The sequence below is a fragment of the Colossoma macropomum genome, unplaced genomic scaffold (assembly GCF_904425465.1).
Source record: "Colossoma macropomum unplaced genomic scaffold, Colossoma_macropomum, whole genome shotgun sequence".
Taxonomy (NCBI): Eukaryota; Metazoa; Chordata; class Actinopteri; order Characiformes; family Serrasalmidae; genus Colossoma; species Colossoma macropomum.
Window position 1 is genome coordinate 27,257,829 of NW_023494792.1, and position 21,897 is coordinate 27,279,725.

Sequence of the window (21,897 nt, forward strand, 5' to 3'; positions counted from 1 at the left end):
TGAATAATCAGAAAGTCACTGTAGAATCCATCTTTAAGCTGACATTTTCCAAAATGGTAATAAGGTTAAATTGTAAAAATAACCTTGTAAAAATAAAATTTAGGAGGTAAACAGTTGTGCTTAAATATATTAGCTATTGCTGCTGGTATTCCTTGTCATACAGAAACGTTTAAAAAAGCAGAACCAGCGTTTAATACCTTGAGCTGCAGACACGAGTAACGCAAACACCAGCTGCCTCCTGATTGGGTAGAAGCGTCGCATTGACTGGATTAATTTGTATAAAGCTCAGATTCGGTATCGGAGACCAGTTGTGTCGCAGGCCTTTGGGCTCAAAACTCATGGGAATTCCTGTGTTAACACGTAAACATAATTTTGTGTTAACACATAAATATTCGGTCTGTTAACACAAGGATTCCCATGTGTACTGAACCCCAAGGCCTGCGATATTTCAACACACCCCATCCCACAGACTCGACGTGCCAGACCTGTCATGCACCACATGGCCGTGTCTGACAGAACCGACGCTTCCCTTTGAAGACATATGGGATACAGCGCTGAGTGATGTGACGCCTGGTGTGTTGTGACCTTTAAGTGCCTCCCCCAATTACAATTCTGACTGGTCTAAGGTCCTGATACGGACATATGATGTAAGCAAGTTTTTTTTTTGTTTTTTTTTCGCTACCACAAGGCAGCAGTTTGTCAAAGTTGCTAAGGTGTTTCCTCTGTTAGCATCCAGTCAGCAGAGTCTCTGGTCCACCTGTTTGCAACCTATTATGCATTTCTGACCAGTGACTATGAGTTCAAGTCACTGGTGTTAAAATCCAAAAGTCTTTCTTTCATTTTGGTAAGTTGAGTCTGAAGTCATTATTTGCTCGACTCAAATCTGCCTGAGATCTGAGTCATGTGTCTTGAGAACACACCTCTGATAAATATTCCAGCTAGACACAGAAAGAGAGAGAAAGAGAGAGAGAAACAAATACATTTTAACTAAGCATATAAGACCAGATGACAGTAACCACAGACACACCTGGCACAAAAATATCAGCTCAATACTCACCATGAACACCAAGAAGAATCACAATGGCTACTGCAACAGGTGCACACGAACACTTTATGCCATGCTGTGTCATAAATTTGGTAAAATTGCCAACCATGATCTGAAAAAGATTAAAGAAATCAGATGTTTGGTTTGTAGCTGAGCGCTAGCTTAGATTAAAGTCTGCAAGACTCTGTAAAAGTACATTCTAATTTGCAGACGGGAACCTTAAGGGGCTTCTAGAACTAAACTAGAACTAAAACATACATTTCTGTGATTTAGTTGGTTTTATTCAGTAGAATAATGCTTGTATTTAATCTCAGCACGTATTACAGTATTACTCTTGTTTCATTGCAAAGTTTTGGATGCAAACAAAAGAGTGAAATTCTTAAAATACTGATGGGGAAAATGGTCAATCAGGAATTGTTTTGCTGTGTGGTATCTGGGTAGATACAGCTAAACGAGCTCTCCTATTGTTCAGAACTTCAAGAGCTGAAAGAAGGCCTAACACGTTAGATTAACCATCAGCATAATTACAAAGTAACAGAGGAATTTTGTAAGAAAAAGGTCACTTTACACCTTCTGAAGTTTTAGATACGTCACTGACTGTGAATACGAGCCACAGTCTAATCAGCTGACTGTTAGAAACCAAAAATAATGGCGGCAGCTCTACATCAGCCTCTCTATTAAAAGAGTCACTGTGAAACTGCTACAAGGTAAAATCTATGCTAATGTCTGTCACAAGCTTCATGTAAAACATGAAATGTCTTTAATTGTGTGTTTAAGCTAGAATTGCCTTTTTTGAGTATTCTGTCCCATTTTAAATGTCCCAGCAGTTCAATTCTTGGGCAAACCAATTTTCAGTTCCACCTTAAATGCAAGAGCAGTTACATTCATTCAGTTACATTTAAAATGAGTGAGATCTAACTGCTCACGATGTGGCCATGAGGGGATGCAGTTTCACTTCCTGCTCTAAAATATAGGGGCATGGCTGAAATAAGACTCCACCTATTGACTAAAACCTTTTGTGTTTCGGTAGTGACATGTGGGATAGCATTTTTGAATAAAGTTATTTATTTTTATTCTTATTTATTTATGAAAGTATTATTTAAAAATTAAATTCATGATAAACTAAATTTTTCAACCTCACTTTAAAAGAAATAAAAAAGGAAAAAAGCTAATATTACTTATTATTAATCTCAATTAGTGCCTTGGTTTAAAATGGATCACAACATAATCCTTGTAACTATCTGAGGCCTGAATACTAAATTATTTTAACAGTTTGTTACTGCGGGACTGCAGTTTGAACTAATTTGGTGGACTGATCCATTAAAGCAGTAACAGACTGAACGGTCATACCTTGATTGAGTCCACTCTGATTTCACGTCTATTTTCTCCCACAATTCTGCAGGTGAGAGCAGTGGACTTAATTGTGTCAATCACACACTCAAACTCCTTCTCGTTCTGCAGCCCCCACACTATCATCTCTTCTCTACTCATATTCAGCATGTCATCTGTTTTCTAGTGGAATTAAAGCAAAGCAAAGCAGAGCCAAGATACGGTTTAATTTTATAACAATCACTTGCAAACGAAGGACTACAGGCCACAACTAGATTACAACCTTAATGATGCAGTACTCAAAATAAATGTTGTAGCTCATACTCAGCCTGAAGCACTGTACTTTCATAACACAGTAAACAGTTTTTACTGTAGGACACCTCATTATCATCCGTCTTATTTTAAGCCCTTGTTGAGCTGAATGAAGTACAAAACAGCAGAGAAAATGTATAGGCATGCAATTTGGCTCTCATGTTCCAGCAGTTAATCATATAATGCTTATTGCTGAGGTACTTACAAACTTTTTTTTTCTTTTTTTTGTCATTTTTAATGGATTGATAGTGATTATTACGACAGCGTTTTAGACCATTGTTAATAAAAAATAAAAATAGTAAACTTCACAAATAAAATTGTACTACTTTGAGAAAAAAGTCATAGAATTACAACATTAAAGTGGTATTAATACCAGGAAAGGTCGCAATATTGTGGCCAAAGGCATTGCAAAGGGAAGGTAGCACCTCCTCATGTTGAAATGAGGGGCATTGAGGAACTGGTGGAGTTATACTTTCATATCAATTTCACCCATAAAGAAATACTCAGTCTCCCTGTCTCCCTGTCTGGCACATCAGCACCAGCCTGGTATTAGTATAGTAAACGGCTGTGCAGGAAACTGTGTTTATTTACATGAAAGAACCAGGCAGACTCGGAGGAAACTGTCTATCTGTCTACACGGCTATCAGTGGCTACATCTCTGTGCCATTCAAAGAGGGCATGACGTTTTTACAGACAATGAGAATAATAATCAAAATGATTGATTGACAGGGTGACAGGAGTGTGTGGGACTCCGGCGCCAGTACAGCAGCTGAGACCCCAACGTGTTATAGCACCCCTACAGTTAGCCCACTTTATCCCTTTTTTTTCTCGAAATATTAAGACTTTATTCTCGAAGTCTACTATTTTTATTTTTATTAACAGTGGCCCTAAAACGCCGTCGTAGATCTTGGACATGATTAAAGTCAACAGAAATGCTGACCCTACCTGTATGGTGACCAGCACATCACTGTCCACTTTAGAGGTGGAGAAGCTGGTGAATTCTGGATCTGGGAGGTAAGACAGCTTATCTACACAGTCCACTTTTGAGTTTCCCACTATGAGAGAGACACTGAACGGCCCAGAGTCCATGTATTCTCTCTGATTATGAGTGTGGAACCAAAAGGTCTGAGAGAATCAGAAAGATAAATCAGATTTTAATATTAGTGATGGATGGTTTGCCATGTATATGTGCATTTCTGAGCCTTTCTGTTTTCCCTCATTTTGTTTTTCTTGTTGCAAGTTACATAAATCCGCATTGTTTGACATCCTGTGTTGCATCTACTTCATAAGCAAGCAAAGCACACTTATATACCTTGTCTGAGTTGAGGGTGATCGGTTTGAGAGATGAATGAACAGTAACTTCATCCACAAACTCCAGATTGTTTCCCAACACTTGGATCTTCCTCCAACCACTGAAAGAAAAACATTAAACGCTTATTCAGTCAATCAGAGAAAGGATTCAGAACAGCAGAGGTGGGAGCTGATGGGGACGAAACCAGTGAATTCTGACAACTAGAAGTGATACAGAAGGAAGTGAGGACAAAATTAGCAAAGCTTTAGCTGAAACAAATCAAGAAACACTGGGCCCCATTTCCACTTATAAAACAGAAGTAATTTGTCAGCCTAATGTCAACGGCCGAAGTGTAAACATAGTCAAAATTACTAGAGACTGAGAAAAGAGAAGTGAAGACAGCAAAACACAATTAGCTGGTGCTGGAATAAAACTTGTTCTTCATCTTCAAGACTGCTACAGAATGAGGGCTAATGGGTGTTGCTGTTGTTTTTCCAGTCTAAATAAATGGATAACTTTTCCTTCGACCAGACCAGTGTATTACAACTCAGTAGAGATAGCTAAGTAAGCGTGCCACTCAATGAATTTACTTTCATTTAGTCTCGCCATCCAGAACGCAGACCTCCAGTGTCTCACAGTTTGCTGAGTTCTGCATTTTTAAAAGTTAAATCCTTTTCATTTTCTGCTTTCCAAATGGATGAATGCAATGCATATCAGAGATGTTTGAAGCTTTTATGATGTGTATGGTTTTGAAATGAAAAAGCATTAGTATCTTGCCAGATTTGTCATTGTGCATTAGTTAGCTTAAAACAGGAACCACACGTCTTTAAAAAAAAACAGTATTTAAATTAAGAAATGTGGGTAGAAACAGGTTCTACACAAAGATATACAGTGTCTGCTGTACCTGGCCCAGGTGTTTTTAGGCTGCAGTCCAGTACAGGTGGGCTGGGTGCCATAAGTGATGGTGGCGTTACTATGACAACGGCCATCTGCTGTCACCACACACACCCTTACAGTTCCTTTATTTCCGCTCGGAATACTGAACTTCAGAGTGTCAGTGGAGCGCTCCAACACTGGAGTCCTGGTGAAAAACAGCAGATTCACAGAGACACAAATCAAACGTACTATGCATGCAGAAAACACACTCACACACTCACACACAAACACTCACACAGACACACACAAACACACAGATAAATACACTGCTGGGAACACTCACTCCTTTGAAGTGCACTCCATGACTCCCTGAAAACGAATTTTCTCGACCAGATCCAGATTTTTTCCTTTCAGCGCTGCATGTTTTTTGCCATGAAAGGAGACCTGATTAGGCTCCAGGGAGAAAATCTCTGGCTAGAAAAAATGATAAAAAAGAGATATTTGAAACTATAAAATCAACCCTTCATATGAAATCTCCTGCATTACAATGTGTACAAATAACCAGTTAGGAAGTGCCGTGTCATCTGCGTGCAGAAATGTTATTTATTTAACATCAGTGTTGTTGACATTTGTTGATATATAAAAGTAAAAGAATGACATTAAAAATTAAAATAAAAAAATAAATCTTATTTTAGTTGAAGAAAATCTGTAACATACAAAAGAGAAATGCCATCATAGAGCCATCATACTATGATTCTTGCTGAAAAACAAGAATGTTCTCATTCTTAGTTCCCTTTTCAAACCCTAAACTTCCCCCAGACACAGATCTTATTTCCACTGACACTGTGAGTAACAGTTCTGTGGGTCACTTACTGCATTACTCCCAGAAGATAATCCTTCACACACGTCCTACAGAGGAGGGAAATAAATAACAGAAAGAACTTCATTTTAGTATTAAAATAGATTTTTGTCTTGTTTAAATCACTGAATTCAAAAATGCTAAATTTGAAGTTTAAGTGATTTAGTAACTGTTAACTCACCATCACTGCCACCTAAATGTAATAAAAATAAAACAGTTTTTCTTCACTCAGAACTTTTCAAATAAAATATAGTATAAAAACATGATTTCACTGAACCAAATTTTAAGACCACACATATAGTTACTATAGTGTGCACAATAACCATGAATTAAATCTGTGTGGATTTTTCAGCACTGGAGTACAAATAAGTGTGTAATATGATCTACAAGGTTATTATAGTATATTAAAATGAATAAGATATGAATAAGTACCTGTGAAGCAGAGCCATCAGACCAGCTGCACTGTTTACTACTGCTGGACCAATGACACCCAGCTGAGACACACGCTACACACCTGCATACAATACACACACACACACACACACACACACGCACACACACACACACACACACACACACACACACACACACCCTTGCTGAACCAAACCAAACAACTTAACCCGCCTTAACAGAGAATCACAGAATCAGTTGAGAGTTTGACTGTAAATTTAGGATAACTTGAAACTTACATACATTTTCATGTTTTAATATTTAAACCTGACAGTCAACATAGCAAAACAAAAGTGACCTCCAGTTTCTAAGCAGAAAAGGAAGGTAAACTGACTATCATGAATTTAATGTTTTCAACCTGCACAGAAAAAAAAAATGTTTAAAAGTTTTAAATTTACTTCATTCAAATGTGTAAGTTGGCTCTATATGAAAGAAATATGCTACGTTACATCATAATTGCTATATGTAAGTATTTTTTCAGTGTATGTAGTGTGCACATGTTAAGGTTTTTTATGTGTATACTGTGAAGTGGTGTTCAGGTGAATATTCCATATTCCTATGAATAAGTTTCACACCATGGTTTTAGTTGTCAATGTAAGCTACATAGGAGGAGCCTCCATTCCCAGGATACAAAAGTATCAAATTAATAGCCAGCAGTCATATACCATATAAACAGCATTATTGAAAGCATTAAAAGATAAATGATATTTTGAAAAAGTAATGGTATGAAAGTAAAATAGTGGTTATAGTATTCCTGCTGCCTGTGATCAACCAGGAAATTCGTTGCTATCAAACAAGACTGGACAGTGACTTTATTGTGAGTTTATTCTCTGGCATATTCCGCCCATGGAAACATCCACTTTAAATACATGCAGGTTAAATATGATGATGTTTAATGATAATGGTAAAGGTTCTATTTATACTGGCAAACATTACCCAAAGTGATCCAACATGCTTCAAACTACCAGACAAATAGTATGATGACAGGCTGTAGGTTAAAAGGCTTTTATGATGTAAAATGTCTTACTTAGCATATGATGATGTCTCTGTGATGTTTGGGCAGCTCCTCAGTCTCAGTCTCTCTGTGATTTTCTGATCTCCAATAGTGACAGTTGCTGTGACTGGACATACAAAAGAAAACACTTTCTGTTTTAGTATGATCACTTTCTGTTTTATTGTATCAGATTATCATGTTCATATACTGAGAAAGTGTCAAAGACTCTCAAATGATTTAAATGAATATCGTTAGATTTTTTGTGTATTGCATATTCAAATATGCTTTTCTGAGATATCTACAGTTATACAGTTCTACACTCCTTTCAGTACGAAAAATAATTTAAAACAGCAAAGGCTTTCATAACGGGACTCATAAATGGAAAATTTAAAGTTCAGAGCTATGAAGAACTAAACTGACCATTAACTGGCAGTCGCTGGCTGGAGAATTCGCAGGAGCAGCTGGGGAAAACTGCAGCCTCACTATTACATAGATTTCCACTATTTACATCTTCACCCCTGAAAGTACATGTTAAGGGAGGCTTTTCTGTTCCCTCCACATTCAAGGAGAGATTCAGAGTGACCTGAGTGAGAAAGTACAGTGCTGGATAAAAATATTGTCTAAAAATATTTGTAAAACAAAGATACAATAACTGTCAAAGAGACACATTTACCTCAGTTACAATCACAGAAATCAGCTCTTTCTGAAAAGAATCTTCAGGAATGGAGATCCAAGTAGAGTTTGGACACTCGTCTTTGGTCGAGCAGCTAGAGTGACCACAATGAGAAATCAAATCACACAATCACACATGGTGGATAACTGATGTTTACAGTCTGCTTTGCTGTTTTGGGAACAGCTATAGGGTTATGAGGAATGTGGTGTTATTCAGCATGAAGGAATGATTTCAGAACCCTTTCTATATGTGCGGTAGCCTCTTTGTGTTAGTGCACCTACAGTATCTTAAGAACTTTGTTGGTGATGCTACAATAGCTATTTCAGTTTTTAATGAACTGTTGTTCATGCACATAACCTGGACCAGGTCAGCTAATATGACCGGAGGGTAAATTGCCTTTGACCTAATTGCCTGAATGTTGAGCTGCTGTCATCCAAGTTAAACCTTATTTTAACATGCTAACACACGTAAAAAATAAAAAGTAAAAAAATTGCTGTAAATTAACAGCCAGTTTACAATGGTATTATTCTTATATATCCGTTATACACAAAAAACAGCTCTTTACTGTAAAACGAACTGCAGCTGTAAATTTACAGCCGCTTTTTACGGTATTATCACGTTATCCTTAAAACAGCTAGTTTTTGTAAAACTATCGCATTACAGGAGTTGCGTGATATGAAGCTAGCGTAGCAGTAGCTTGTGGCAATTCCTTGTGATTTTCATCCACCTTCATGTTTTACGTTATAGCATGGCATTTCATTTTGCTTGTGAGGAAATACAAAACTCATCTGTTACATTTCCAGCTGTCTAGATTATCGTTTTGTAGGAGACTACATTTTTTGTCCTTTTAGCACCTTTAGTAAATAAATTAGCTAACAGCTGAACTTTGTGATCATGTCAGTGGTTTTTTGAAACTGAAATCACAATTTTGTGAGAGAAAATGTGTTTTGTATGCAGTGTTTGGCCTGAGTAACATTACATCTTCTCTCTGTAAAAAATACCACACTAATGTAGTTTAGCTAGTTGGTGTCTGAAAGCACTTGCAGAGTGCTAGCCTATGGTTGATATTAGACTATTTCATATAACTAGATCTGAAGAGTGGAAATTCAGGAATCTGTTCAGTGGTGATACTGGTGCTTCAGTGAGGGACAGATACATGTGTTTAGTGCATGCTGTTGTTATTCTGTTCTAGTTGTTTGCCACTGCAGCTGATGTGAAGATGATGTTCACCCTACTGGCATTTCCTCAGCTGCTCCTGCTTGCTATGTTTGTAAAGAATCTGCATAAGTCAACAACAATTTTGTATTTCAGCAAAATGGCACTATCCTTGCTGCCAGTGGTTAACTCTTCATTTGTTTTTTTCAGGTCAGAAAACAGCAGGCTGTATTGAACGCTGTATGGTCAGTTGTGAGGGACACATCATCTGTAAGGGCATGCAGCCAACTTTCTTAACCAGGCTTGCTTCTGTGTTTTCTACGTACAGCTTCAATCTTCAGTATCAAAGAGAAGTAAAAGTAGTCACAGCTGTTGTAACGTGTTGGAAGACGAGAAGGCATGTGTGAGCTAGCAGTTTTATTGTTGTCTAAGCAGCAAAAACAGAACAATAAAAAAAAGAAAAGCAAAATGAGGCAAACACTAAAGAAATGAAAAGAACCACCAAAAGCAAAGAACAGAGAACAAAATACACAGGAATAACCACTCAAACTAAGAACATACTACAAACAACAACAAGCAAGGAACTGACCAAACAAAGGGGAATATAAACAAAAGAACACATGAGAAATACCCAGGGCTAACGAGAGGACCGGGCTACAGATTACACACAGGTGGGACAGATGACTGGGCAGGAGACAGACCAAAACAACAAAAGCACATGGCAGACATAAACAAAAGCTGATGGAGCAAGATGCAGACGGAAACAAGGAAAGACAAAGCAGGACAAGACAGGATTATACAGCTGTAGACTGTTGTGTAAAGTTTATTGGATTTATGCTTGGATACTTGTCATGCTAGAAGATCCAACTACAACTAAAGTTTATCTGATCTTTTGGCAGAGAAGGCCCAGATTTCCACTTATGCCATGTCGCCTAACTAGGTTCCCAGAGCCTTTAGATGAAAAACAGCCCAAAAACATAATAGATCCTCCACCATACTTAACAGTGGGGATCAGGTTTCCTTTGTATAACCATTCTTCTTTTCATGCCTGATCTTCACTAAGTGCTGTTTTCAAAAAGCTCTTTTTTTGTCTCATCTAACCTTAGAACCAGGTTCCAGTAAAGGTTCCAGTAGGTTCCAAGGTAATAATGAACTTCAGTTGCTTACATTTGTTGGCAGATAAAATAAAATTGCTCGTGTTCCCTTTCCAGGCAGGCTTACTGTAGCTCTGGTTGTTTTAAACTTCTTTATTGTTGCCCTAACAGAGGATATGGGCATTTTCAGGCATGCAACTATTTTATAGCCTTTTTTATTGTAGAATTTATGAAGGTTAGCACACTTTTCGCTTATTGCCTTTCTGTATTCTTGAATCCTCCAATCTTCCCTATGTTTTTTATTTTTTTTGAATATTTTTATTGGATTTTGTCTTTAAAACACTTAACAATGCACAACTAAAGAGGTTGCACAAACTCAACAAGCTCATAAAATTCAACAGATTCCAGTTTGTCATTATATGTAAAATAGATCCGATTAAGTTAATATAAGGCTCCCAAACCTTAAAAAGGTGAGGTAAAGGTGGTCTGTCTTACAATGTAGTGTACACGTTAAATACTCCATTGAAATTATTTCTCTTAATATCTTATGCCAACCAATCACAGTTGGAATCTTCTCAGTAATCCACTGTAATAGAATATTCTTTGTTGTTGCAAAGGTGAGCATGTTGTATAACTTTCTTTCATTTAGTGAAGTTAAAAATCAAACATAACGGTTTTAAATCAACCTCTATATCAAAGATGTTCCCAATTTCTTGTGCTATCTTAGCCCAGTATTCCTACAACTTATAACATGTCCAACAACAATCTGTAAGAGACCCCCTCTGAGTTTTACACTTAAGACAAAGTGGTTAGGCTGAACTGTTTAAGCATGCCTTCGACTGGGAGAAATGTGCATCCGATGTATGATTCAGTACTGAATCACTTTTGCATGGTTACACACAGATTTCCAGATGTTCTCCTATTCCTCATCACTTACAGCTACACAGAGGTCCCTCTACTGTTATATTGTTAAGCTCAGATGTCTGAGAAGCTGGTTAACTTTCCACACATTATAGAATAGACTCACCGTTAGTTTCCCAGGGGGGTAAAATAGGAGTCTTTCTTCATGGGATTCATCAAAATGGTTGGTCAGTAAAGTGTTTTCGAAAATGTAACGTTACGAATTTGGAAAAATCTAAAAAAATCTTGTCTCGATAAATTATATTACGGAGTCAATGGTTAAAAAAAATGTCCATCTTTAAAAAGGTCCGCTAACTTTTTAATGCCTTTGGCCAGCCAAATTCGGAAGTCTGCATCATGACTACCTGGCATGAGTTCAAGATTATTAATAACTGGTGTTAGAACAGAAAGTTAATTTAGACCCTCCTTCAAAGTAACGTATAGCCCTTCATACCTTAACTGTTATAATAATTACATGATTATCACAACTATCATGGACTGATTTTACATTTTTAAGAATAAATGGTCAGAGATGGGAAAAATCTTCCCCTTGTTGATGAACAACTACGGGGATTTGGCCTCTGCGGATCCTCATACCCAGTGAAACAGAAAGTCATGCAAGACCACTTAAGGGTTGCTAAACATGCAGGTGGACTAAAATATAAATGGAAACAGGCTTTAGTTACATTTTGTTAAGAAGAAGTTCAGGGTGCCAATAATGACAAAATATAAGAATAATAACATAATAAATAATGAAAATTTTTTAAATGATTTTTTTTGTTTTCTTAGACTGCATTTAATTCAATTTAAGATTCTTTCCCATATCTTTAGTGTGAGATTGGGCTAATTAGTCACAAAGACATTTTTCACATCCTTTTTCACAGGTTCTACCAAGAGTGCCAATAATTCTGAAGCTGACTGTGACTAAGTAGTATTTGTAATATGGTTTAAATGGTAGAATATGGTAGAAATTAGCCAGATTTGCAGATTTCTCTCTCAATATTTTGATTGACAAAAAATGAAGGGGACAGAACTTCTTTGAAGATGGGGGTCATGTTCCCAGTGTATGCAGCACAGCTCAGACATTCCAAAAACCGGTTAGCTCTGGTTATTCAGTTGGTAGTTATAGTATAATTAATCAGCCAATGGCAGGAGCCTTTTAATGCTGTAGTTAATTAATGTTATAAAATCTTGTAATAGTTCTGCTTTGCACCTAATAATGTTATTCTTTCATGTCATGTGTGATGATAATTTGTTAGCAGTCTGCTGTATGTATAATCATTAAGCAATACATGCTTAAATAAGCTGGATTAGGTATTATTCATTTAAATGTGAATCCACATATGATTTGTGTTTGGACTAACATGCTGATGTCATGCTTTTTTTGCATTGTGGGTTAGCAAATAAAGTTCAGATAAGGACATTTACACTGATGTTGTTATATTCCTGAGAAACTGTAAGCTAACAGATAATTATAATTTATTTAGGAGCCCTGTTCCCCTCCCCCGTCAACCCAGACTAACAACAACAACAGTCACGCCTTTTTAGTAGCACAGTATTTACTATGATTCTCTTCCCTGGGTAAATAAAAGAGCCAATTATTTTCTTTCCAATAAATGAAAGAGTTTCACACAAAAGAATGATATATAATCATATACAATATGATCATATATCATATACAATATGAGCTATATGCTATGTAGTTAGTTATTTATTGACTGCCTCCCATTCCACCTGTTAAAATGTATGGAATAGAAAATAAGCCTCTTTATGTTAACTGAACTACAGTATCCTAAAAACTTTGTTGATGATGCTAAAATAGCTTTTTTTATCAAGGACTGTTCATGTACATAACATGGACAAGGGCAGCTACACAGTAAGACTGGAGAGTAAGTTGCCTTTGACTAAAATGACTGAATGTTATGCTGCTAATATGATGCTATTAAGGCTGAATTAAACCTAACTTTAACTTGCTGACCCAAGAATATGCCATCATGGCTATACCCCGCTGTTATGTGGCCTAATACAGGTTACACGCAAAATAGATGAACAGAGACGTACATGACAAGAGCCAAAGTTTGAGTAGAAGCAGGTCCTAAAACATAATGACAACAAATGGTCCTATGAGGTTTGGCTGGTTATTTGTAACTCTGTAAAGCAGGTGTAGTGAATATTTTGCACATTATCAGTATCGGTTTGTTTTGCTGAGATCAGTGTCGGCTGCATGTGAGGTGGATAAAGAGAGTCGCAGAGACACCCGACACATAATGTTTCAATACTTATAGAACAAAAATGGTTAAAAAGGCAGACATGTAGTGTTGAAAAGGAGATGTGTAAGAATGAGTGAGAAACCTACTTGCTAGTAGTCACACACCAACCACAGGAAGGATCCTGAGAAGCTCTGCAGTCTCTCAAAGTGCTGTACAGACCACACTGAGTCACTGCTACCCGCCTGATCTACAACACAAACATATACAACTAATTTAATCTCACAATAAAACTAAAGATATCAGTTCCAAAACACTTTCCTGAAATGGCTGTACGTTGTTAGCTGACTTCAAATAAACTTGAACTGTCACTGCAGAAAGATGAGCAAAGACATTTAAAGGGCAGAGAGTTTCATTTGTTTCAATTCCACCTTAAATTCTTTATTTCAGGGTCCAGAGTTAAAGATCTCTCATGTAAGTTGTCTTTAATGATGCTTATGTCATCTTCTGATGATGGGTGTTTGGCTCTAAGACTCACCTGATTTCTCAAAGCTATGTAGATGTATTTATGATCCACTGGATCAAAGTGCATTCTGGGAAACACCATCCTGTCATCAGTAGATTTGTACAGCACCATCAAACAGCCAGAATTCAAAGCCTTGTCCAGCACAATCTGGAAACACAAGCAGAAGAAAACAATAAGAAATACAGATAATGTTTTTATTGGCCTCTGGCTACAAAATGAAACAATAGAGAGCAAATAATGTTTGCCCACCTAAAACAAGTAAGAAAGACGATATGAATTACTGTCTGTGTTTGTTCTGCATTGGACCTGTGAAGGTTTTTTTGTTTTTTGAAGAAGAGTTTAATATATTTTACAAGTATGTAAATGAAACAGTTGATGTGATTATGTGGTAATCATGACATTTTGGGGAGACTGTCAGACAGTAAAGACTTTGAGACAGTTCACAACTACAGGACATTAAAAGTGTTTAAACTTGTGCGAAAAACAGAACAAAGAAAGGCTGAATATTCAAACATTGATTTTTATTTTGTTAAGTGATTATGTATTAGAAGATGGACAGAAAGTCAGACCTTCATCAGTTGTCCATTTGCAGTTCCGATGTAGAGCTCAATCCAGGATCCTCTCTTTTCTGCTGCTACAGATGACATTGAACTGTGTTTGAGCACCACAGCACGAGGACTCAGAACATGATCTCCTTTCTGCAGAGACCAGAAACATGTTGAGTGAAAGAGATGACAGATACTGATCTACAGATTCTGATTTTAGAGGCTGAATGACATGAAGCATAAAGTGCAGATCATTTAAATATAAATCATAATTGATGCTTTATTTATATTTACTAGCAGTTTCTCACCTGAGCTGTGCAATATGGTCTACAGCTGAAATATGAAGGTACTCGGTCTCTGATCTGACTGAGGTCATAAATAGCCAAAGCAGTGTTCTGGGGGTCGTGCGCTTCTTGCGCAGTGAATATTCCCGCCCAGAGAAGAGGAGATCCAGAGGAGAGAACTGCAGAGGAGGATAAGAGCTTTTTACGGTCTTTATCATCACAGCACTGTAGCACTGCACCTTGTAGAGATCTGGTCATTTCTGTTTTACTGCGGCTGTTCTTCATCCTTAAGACCACCACAGCTGGACCTGTTCCAGACTTAACGTTCACCAGCAGGTACGAGTGAGAGGGAGGAGATGATTGGAAGCCATCAATCCACTCAACATCACTCTGTGGAGAAATGCTGGCTTCGTTTGAAGAGGCTACTTTAGAAAAAATTCCTCCTGTCTGAGAGTCCAGAGTGTTCCGCAGAGATACTTCATCATCAGAGCCACAGTCTTCAGGAACCTTTTCTCTGGCAACCAACATGTATCTTTCTGCGTTTCCTTCATCAAAATCTACAATAAAGGAAACAGATGATTTATTAACAGATGGTCCGACTGAAACATCCTCCCTGTAGAGACTTCTGCTGATGTCATTGATGTCCAGGAGTTCACAGTATCCACAGCCATAAATTCCGCAGGTTATCAGGGTCTTATTCGCGTCGAAAGGCAGTAAAATATTAACTTGGTTCTGATGTGTGTGGTCAGATATGTCCTTGTGTTTTTCCTCTACTAGATCGAGCCTCATCTGGAGGAGCTGAGAGTCGGTGACGACGAACACTTTCCCGTTTCCAACAGCAAAGTTCCTGATCTCTCCTTTAACGCTGAACTCCGTTAAGGAGGAAACAGCGCTTTGGAATAAGAGCAGCATTCCCAGATAAACAGTCCTCATCCTGCAGGTCTGAGTGGAGCTCAAACTCAGACAGAGTCAGTCTGATCTACATGTGGAGCTGAGAGAAGATCAGGACTAATGTCTGCAGAGCGTCTCTGCTCTAAGTGGATGGAGGTGAGAACTTCCGTGTTCAATGTGTTTGTAGCTCATCCTCACATCATTAGTATCAGACTGAAGTGATACAGCTGCTGAGCTCTTCGTGTATCTGACACTGATCTGTATCAGTAATCTGTTAGTGGTCTCAATGACCTGAAACTTCTTTGGTCATTCGCGACTCAGTGCTGCGCTCTAGTGGTGCCGCTCAGACGGCAAGAACTCATCACCTCATTATCATTATTCAGAGTTTGAAGCTGGCTGTTCGTTATTGGGTTTGAGAAATGCAGAACTGCATGGAAATTGAAGCTTGTAACTTTGCCTCTAAATGACCAGAGTAGATCATCAAATCATAAAGACATTTATGTTCTATAGTTTGTGGTTGTGTTGTTATTTGATTTGAACTAAAATGTTTTCTTTCAGTTTTTCCACTCCATCACTTCATGTTTTATTTAATTTTAAAGTAATTGTTGATGTGCCCTTAAGTGGCTGACCTCATGGTGTCAAACCACCTTAGAAAAACACATTGGAATGTTTTCCCCTTCTTTTTAGGATTTTAAACTGTATTTTATATGCAAAATTGGTAGACTGAAGCTATTTAACTCTATCAATATTAGCCTTTTATTAAGGCTTTTTTTGGTAAATAGTAAACTAATGTGTTGGATAATGATTTTAATAGTTCAATTAATCTATTAAACTCTCTCATTATTAGACCTATGATGCCAACTTAGAAATATACAGGTATTTATTGATTACATATTACAAGGCTTATTTTGATAAATAGTGAACTAATTTGTTTAATGGAACTTCTGCTGTACAACGCTGTGCAAACCTCACCTGCATTGACTGACCCTCCTGATGATGCTGCTGCTGCTCTACTCGAACTATTTAATCATGGCCATTGCTTCACCTGCTTTCCCCTTTTCTGTATTGTAATATTTTATACTCATGGTAAAATCTTTTCCTCTGTTCATTTTGCTCTTGTGTTATTGTTTTGCTATCCGGTGTTGACCAGAGGAGGATGGGTTCCACTTTTGAGTCGGGGTTCCTCTCAAGGTTTCTTCCTCTTATTTTTAGGGAGTGTTTCCTGCCACTGTCTCCATTGAACTTGCTCATGGGGGCTTGGACATGGATTTTTCTGTAAAGCTGCTTTGCGACAATGTCTGTTGTAAAAAGTGCTATATAAATAAACTTGACTTGACTTTATTGTTGTTTATAAATATATTCTCATTCCAAATTTGATGTCTGCAACATGTTCCAAAAAGGTTGAGACTGAATCAAGTTTATCACTGTGTTACATCACTTTTCCTGTTATCAGCACTTAATAATTGTCTGGGTACTAAAGACAACAATTCATCCAATTTTGAAAACATACATTTTTTGCCATTTGCTGTTATACACAAGTCTTCAGCTGTGCAACTGTATACAGGGTCTTTGTTGTCGTATTTTGAGCTTAATAAGACACTTGTTTTTAATGGGAGACAGTTCTGGACTGCAGGCAGGTCAGTCTAGCAACTGCACTCTCTGATTACACTGCTGTTGCAGTGCTATTGTAACATGCAGAATGTGGGCTGGTGTTGACATGTTGAAATAAGCATGGGTGCATGTTTACGCTGGTCCTGAACCTCACAGAGGCTGGTTTTGAACTTTGTTGTTGATGTGTGACCTCCACTGTGTACAGGTTTAACTTGTATTTGTTGGTGCAGTGAAGGATGGTGTTTATTATCATTGGTTTGTGAAAGTTTTCCCAAACCCATTTGGTGATCCTCCTCACAAAATCATGCTGGTTTTTAGTGCCGTCTGAGGGGGTTGAAGGTCATGGGCATTCAATAGTGTTTTTTGGCTTTTTCCTTTACGCACAGAGATTTTTCAATCTTTCATTCAATCTTTAGATGTCATTATGCACTGTAGAGGGTGAAGTATGTAAAATCCTAGCAATCCCTGGCTGAGGAACATTATTTTTTACACTGTGGATTTTTTGCAAAGTGGCCTCAACCCATCCTTTCTCATAAAGGACTAGGCCTTTTCTAAATGCTCCTTTTATATCCAAGCATGATTGCATCGCCTGCTTAACATGTTTTTTGAACATTTCACAATGTTCCTAGTCTTTAGTCTGAAATTGCCCCTCTAACAACTCTTTTGAAATGTGTTGCAGGTATCAGTTTCAGAATGAGCTTCTATTTACAAAAGAAATGATCTACTGTCCAAACCTTTTTGGAATTGTGTTTGTACTTGATTCAAAAGGGCACATCAATTCCACATGTATGGAATTTGTTACATTAATACAAGTCAAAGGTAAGTAAAATGAAAGACAATAATTGTGTCTTTTATAATTGTATATTTCATTGCTGTGGAACCATATGTATTTGAATCAAGTACATTTCAAGCAACCTTTTATTCAGTGAAGCAACAAAAATGTAAATGTACTCTTAAAAGTTCAACATGGTCCTTTAGGTCCAAAGTTACATTTACGTTTCCCAGGGGAAAGGCACATATTTGTACTTTTTCATAACTTTATTGAAGTAAAAAATAAAATGAAAATGCTGGAGTCTGGAGAAGACTTAAATGCACAATAAATAAACATTTAAAATGGAATTGCAAAACAATATGGTACAATTATATTCTTTAACCAAAGGTACTTAAGAAATACCACTAAACTAAAAGTACTAAAGGGCATCACCCCAGTGACAATGTTTGTACCTAAAAAAGAACAGTTTAAAACTGTTTTTTGTGAATGTGAGTTTTGATGGATTTGTTCTTGCCTGAGTATTTTCGGTTATAATACTTTTCTTCTACTCAAGAATATTTGTGAGGAATGTAATTATGTTTTACTCAGTAACATTTTAGTTTTCCTTTTTTAGTGTTTAATTTCATTGTGTTTTGGTGGTGACAGCATCTGTACTGCTGTGCTTTTACTCACACCTCTGACTTATTATTTTAGTCCAAAAGAAGAACACAAACTTGTAACACCTAACAAACTGTGCTTACATACTTTTGTACTTCTTCTCAAGTTGTTTTTGTAAATATACTTTTACTTGAGTCATTACATCATTAAAACAACATTTTGACATGAGTATGCGTTTAGACAAATCTATCTACGTCTGTATATTTATCTTCTGCATGTTTATCATTTCTTTCTGTAGTTCCCAGTTTAACCAGCAGATGGGGATACATTATCACAGTGTAAACAATTACAGCTTTCACCAATCCCATTTAATGAAGTAGGTTATGTAATTAAATATATAAGTATTACAGTAATAGCTCACAAAAAAGACCCACTGTGTGATGAGAGTAAATGAGAGATGATTTTCCTGTGCAGTAATAAAGTACTTATTTCGTACATTGACTGAGATACTACAGTAGTAATAGTTAAACGGTCATAAACGCAGTCAGTTATATTGAAAAAAAGTATGAAAAGTAAAAAGTATCATTTTAAAGATATTTACCTTTTCAAACGCATCAACAAATAAACATTGTTACATCACGTGCACACAAAGGAATCTGAAGTATCTTAAAATTGAGCAATAGAACACGAGAGGAACTGAGTTATCGCGAAATAACATCACGGCTGTGATTTGGTCGCAGTAGATCCCTAGATCATCACAGCCGTGATGTTATTTCGCCATAACACACTCCCTGTCGTGTTCTATTGCTTTTATACAACAGTTAAATAAATAAAGTAAGAAATAAATAAAATGGACCGTAAACGTGGCGTTTGAAATATTTTAATGTTAGCAATTCCTTCCGCCAAATTATAGTTCCTTAACAAGCAGCTCGTTCCAACGTCACAGTAAGTTTCTGGCTGATTCCAGGTTGTTTATCTGTTCTTCTGTCTCAGCTGCCGACTGAAAAGCTGCTCAGTGGTGATGACAGTTTGTGAATTTAGTGTAGTCTCATCTTCAGAGTCTGACCAAATCAGCTGTCGGTCAAATATAATCTCAAAAGTGTCCATTTTCGGTTTGTGGCAAAGTAAGAAGTAAAAACGTTCAAATGGCTTGAGCGTCTCCTACAGCTGTCAAATTCATTGCTTAGCAACGGCGTCTCAGCGGCGTGATACAGTGTTTGTGAAAAACCCGTGATGTTATGGCGAAATATCAGCACAGTTAGAACGCCTCTCAACCAATCAGCTTGCGTGGCCGAACTAACCGGTGTATAGCATAAGATAATAATAAAATGTGGCCACATTATTCAAATATTGTGTTCTTCCAGCAGTATGAACAACTAGGAACAGCATTTCATGACATTTCAGCCTCCATGGTTTAAATGAGCTACTAACCACTGCACTAGAAGATGTTTCTTTCTATTTACCAGTACATTTTGACATCAGGACAGTGGTGAGTATTTAAGATGTACCTTTGATCCTGAGTTTCAGCAGATGTGCTTAAAACATCATTAGAAGCAAAAAATCAACTGAAATTAAATGAACAAAACTCTAACACTTTATACGAACACTCATAACACATTTAAATGTGCCCCTATATCCTGTATATTTATGAAATCTGACATCAGCAGAAGGAACTGTGCCTGTAGCTGTCTATAAGTGTCCTTGTGCATGTCTATGTATGATATAAGGAAGCTGTATATCGTAAATGTTTTATGATCCCTGGAGTGTGAATAGGCCCATATCATGGAAAACCTTATTTTCCTTAAAAACAATAGTATGTAAACATTGTTATAAGTTTCACTTCACATATGATAATTGAGCGGCAAAAACAGTTTTTTTTTATTATTTCAGTTACATCATCAACATATTTACATACACTTCAAATGAGTGTGTTTAGGTATTTCAGCCACATAGAAAAAAAAAAGATGAAACTGAAGGAAAAAAAAAATGATAATAATAAAAAATAACATGACCAAAGGATGGGTAGGAGCATGTTAGATGCAGGCTGGAACTGAACTGTGCACATGTAAACATAACCGACACACATAATTACAAAAGTATGGTGACCGAAGAGAAGAGAGAGATTATCAGGATCACTTTTTTACAGGATACAGTAATTCAGGGTGAATCTTACACACAGAACAAAGTGTCTGTGTGTCCCACTTGAGTTTTTAGAATTGTGGAAAAGTCACCAACACTGATCTGGAACAGAAAAAACAGGAGGACAGTCAGAACTGTTCTGATTTTAATAAAGAAACAGGTTAACTAGTGTTACAAACCTGTTGTTTGTAACAGTGTCCTGTTCACTGCCTTTGCATCCTTTTCTATCCTAAAACAGTTATATGGAAATGTTTGTTCTCCCCTGTTTCAGCTCTGCATAGTCCTGAGTTCTTTCTGTTAATTTGGATTGATAATTACAAAATATGCATTTCTACACGTTCACCTTAGCATAAATGTGTCCAGTCATATATATGAGTGTTCATAACACATATTACTTAAATAAAAGATTATTTATAAGACATAGAACAATGTTTTCTCCTCACAGGTGGGGTCTGGAGAATTCCAGCATTTAACTGTAAATTGTAGAACATTTTGCCTTGTGCAGTTATGTCTTTAAAAAGTTGTGCAAAGACATTAAATAAAACACTGGCTTTTACAGAAGAGGGAAAGGCAGTAAATTGCTAAATAAACATTACAATTTACAAGTTCATGAATGCAAATGTAAAATCTGGAAGTATCTTTAATTTTGTGCTCTGCTGAGGTCAGATCAGGTCACTGGTTCACTTTAACCAAAAAAATAATAATTTAAAAGAACTAAAGCAAGCACTTTGACCAGGAGTGACCAAACATTTGAGAAAAGCAGGACACTGACTTTCATCTGAAAGTTCTGAATGTGTGTAATTACTCTTACAGAGAACATTAGCTTTGTCTGCACTGGGCTCAGCAGTGCTCAGTCTGCTCTATTACACATTCTCACTGCAGAGATGGACTGACCAGTCTTACCCTGAGTGAGGTCACATTTATTCTGACTTCCTGTGTTTCCAGAATGTCACAGACAATAGCAGTAGATATAACTTTCTCTACCACACACTCAAACTGCTTCTCTTCCTGCAAACCCCACACCTTTACATCCTCCACACGCATATTCAGCCTGTCCTGCTTTTTCTAGACAAACAGAGAAAGAGCACTGTGTGTGAAAGCACCTATGTTTCATTATGTTAAATATGTTTTAAACATTCTATTTAAGACACTTACATTAATGAAAACTAACACATAACTGACATCCTGAGCGGCAGAGAAGCTGATGAATTCTGGGTTTGGGAGGTAAGAGAGTTTATCTGCACAGACCACAGAGTCTCAGAAGAGTATTGTAGTTGTTTAGCTTGTCAGAGAGAAAGGAGAAAAGTGTGTGCAGATACTTTACCACAGTGCTTGACTTGATGCTCA

At 37.1% G+C, this 21,897-nt stretch overlaps 1 protein-coding gene across 1 annotated transcript in view; it reads right to left on the reverse strand.

Moving 5' to 3' along the window:
- Positions 1–783: 783 nt before the first annotated feature.
- The window catches only part of LOC118811162 (plexin-C1-like), a 31,853-nt gene continuing 10,739 nt past the window's right edge, over positions 784–21,897 (reverse strand). Inside the window, exons 8-26 of the mRNA XM_036575336.1 lie at positions 21,733–21,788; positions 21,454–21,615; positions 14,565–15,482; positions 14,281–14,409; positions 13,724–13,858; positions 13,335–13,435; positions 7,830–7,923; positions 7,577–7,739; positions 7,190–7,283; positions 6,145–6,226; positions 5,894–5,905; positions 5,727–5,762; positions 5,197–5,327; positions 4,882–5,058; positions 3,999–4,098; positions 3,632–3,811; positions 2,396–2,557; positions 1,058–1,157; positions 784–938 (exon numbers count right to left, since the gene is read on the reverse strand). Of these exons, the coding sequence (XP_036431229.1) occupies positions 865–938; positions 1,058–1,157; positions 2,396–2,557; positions 3,632–3,811; positions 3,999–4,098; positions 4,882–5,058; positions 5,197–5,327; positions 5,727–5,762; positions 5,894–5,905; positions 6,145–6,226; positions 7,190–7,283; positions 7,577–7,739; positions 7,830–7,923; positions 13,335–13,435; positions 13,724–13,858; positions 14,281–14,409; positions 14,565–15,482; positions 21,454–21,615; positions 21,733–21,788 (2,906 nt within the window). The 3' untranslated portion in view covers positions 784–864. The remainder of the gene's footprint in view (positions 939–1,057; positions 1,158–2,395; positions 2,558–3,631; positions 3,812–3,998; positions 4,099–4,881; positions 5,059–5,196; positions 5,328–5,726; positions 5,763–5,893; positions 5,906–6,144; positions 6,227–7,189; positions 7,284–7,576; positions 7,740–7,829; positions 7,924–13,334; positions 13,436–13,723; positions 13,859–14,280; positions 14,410–14,564; positions 15,483–21,453; positions 21,616–21,732; positions 21,789–21,897) is intronic.